This window comes from Emiliania huxleyi (assembly GCF_000372725.1).
Source record: "Emiliania huxleyi CCMP1516 unplaced genomic scaffold EMIHUscaffold_8005, whole genome shotgun sequence".
Lineage (NCBI taxonomy): Eukaryota > Haptophyta > Isochrysidales > Noelaerhabdaceae > Emiliania > Emiliania huxleyi.
In genome coordinates this window covers 401-1,295 of record NW_005196015.1, presented here as the reverse complement: position 1 = coordinate 1,295, position 895 = coordinate 401, and the positions used below count along the sequence as shown (strand labels likewise).

Below are 895 nucleotides of genomic sequence, written 5' to 3'. Positions count from 1 at the left end.
GCCGGTCAGGTAGACGCGCGTTGGGTCCCCACGCAGGTCCGTGGTCACCTGCGACCGGCAGAGGCCAGCTGACCCTTCCGGCAGGTCACGGCGGAGCCCTCTCGGCAGCTGTAGGCTCTCGCCCAGTCGTGCACGAGCTCAGCCACGCCGCGGAGCACGTCGGACCGCCATCCATTCTCGCTCGCGCACTCCTGTGGGCACTGCGGCGCGACGACGATGAAGGGGAAGGACGCGGTGAAGGACGCGTTGTGGCCTCTCGACAGCAGCCACGGGAGCGACTGTGCGTTGGCGACGGCAAAGCCGCCGCTCTCCCCGCGGCCGTGCAGAAACACGAGGACGGGCGAGGCTTCGCCTTCGCGCTGCGCGGTCGGTAGAAATAGCCCGAATACGACGCCGCGGTGCCGGAGCTGCACGAGTGACCCTCGGGCTTTCGCGAGGCTGCTTGGCGACAGTTTCTCGACAGACGGCTCGGGGCCGGCGGGCGCTTCGAAAAAGGCGGCGGCTTGGCCTGGTGGGTGGAGCGTCTCAACTTTTGCTGAGGCCAGAGCGGCGTGCAGCAGGAGGCGCATACACACAGAGAGAGAGACGTACGTAGCCAGGTACACAGACGGTGAATTTTTGTTATCTTTGAGCACTTGAGCACTGGATAGGGTCGATTCCGCATGGTACGGGACCCCTGTTATATTTGTTTTTCGTTGCTTCCTTGCGTCTCCGCTCGGTCGTCAATCGCCGCCAGCCACCCTCTGGTCGCGTTATGACGCCAGCTCTCCAGCTCGTCGTTCGTGATTTTTAGCAATACCAAACAAATCTAACACTCACACGTCATTTGGGGCCTGGAGCCCTGTTCACGCGCGCGCGAGACGTGCAGACAGGGTTGCCAGGTGAGAGCGAATGG

At 63.4% G+C, this 895-nt stretch overlaps 1 protein-coding gene across 1 annotated transcript; it reads right to left on the bottom strand.

Moving 5' to 3' along the window:
- Positions 1-44: 44 nt before the first annotated feature.
- Positions 45-569, bottom strand: EMIHUDRAFT_258673 (hypothetical protein; the record flags this gene model as incomplete). The annotated part of the gene is made up of 1 exon (XM_005759259.1): positions 45-569. One exon carries the CDS (start codon positions 567-569, stop codon positions 45-47), a length of 525 nt encoding a protein of 174 aa, XP_005759316.1.
- Positions 570-895: the final 326 nt, after the last annotated feature.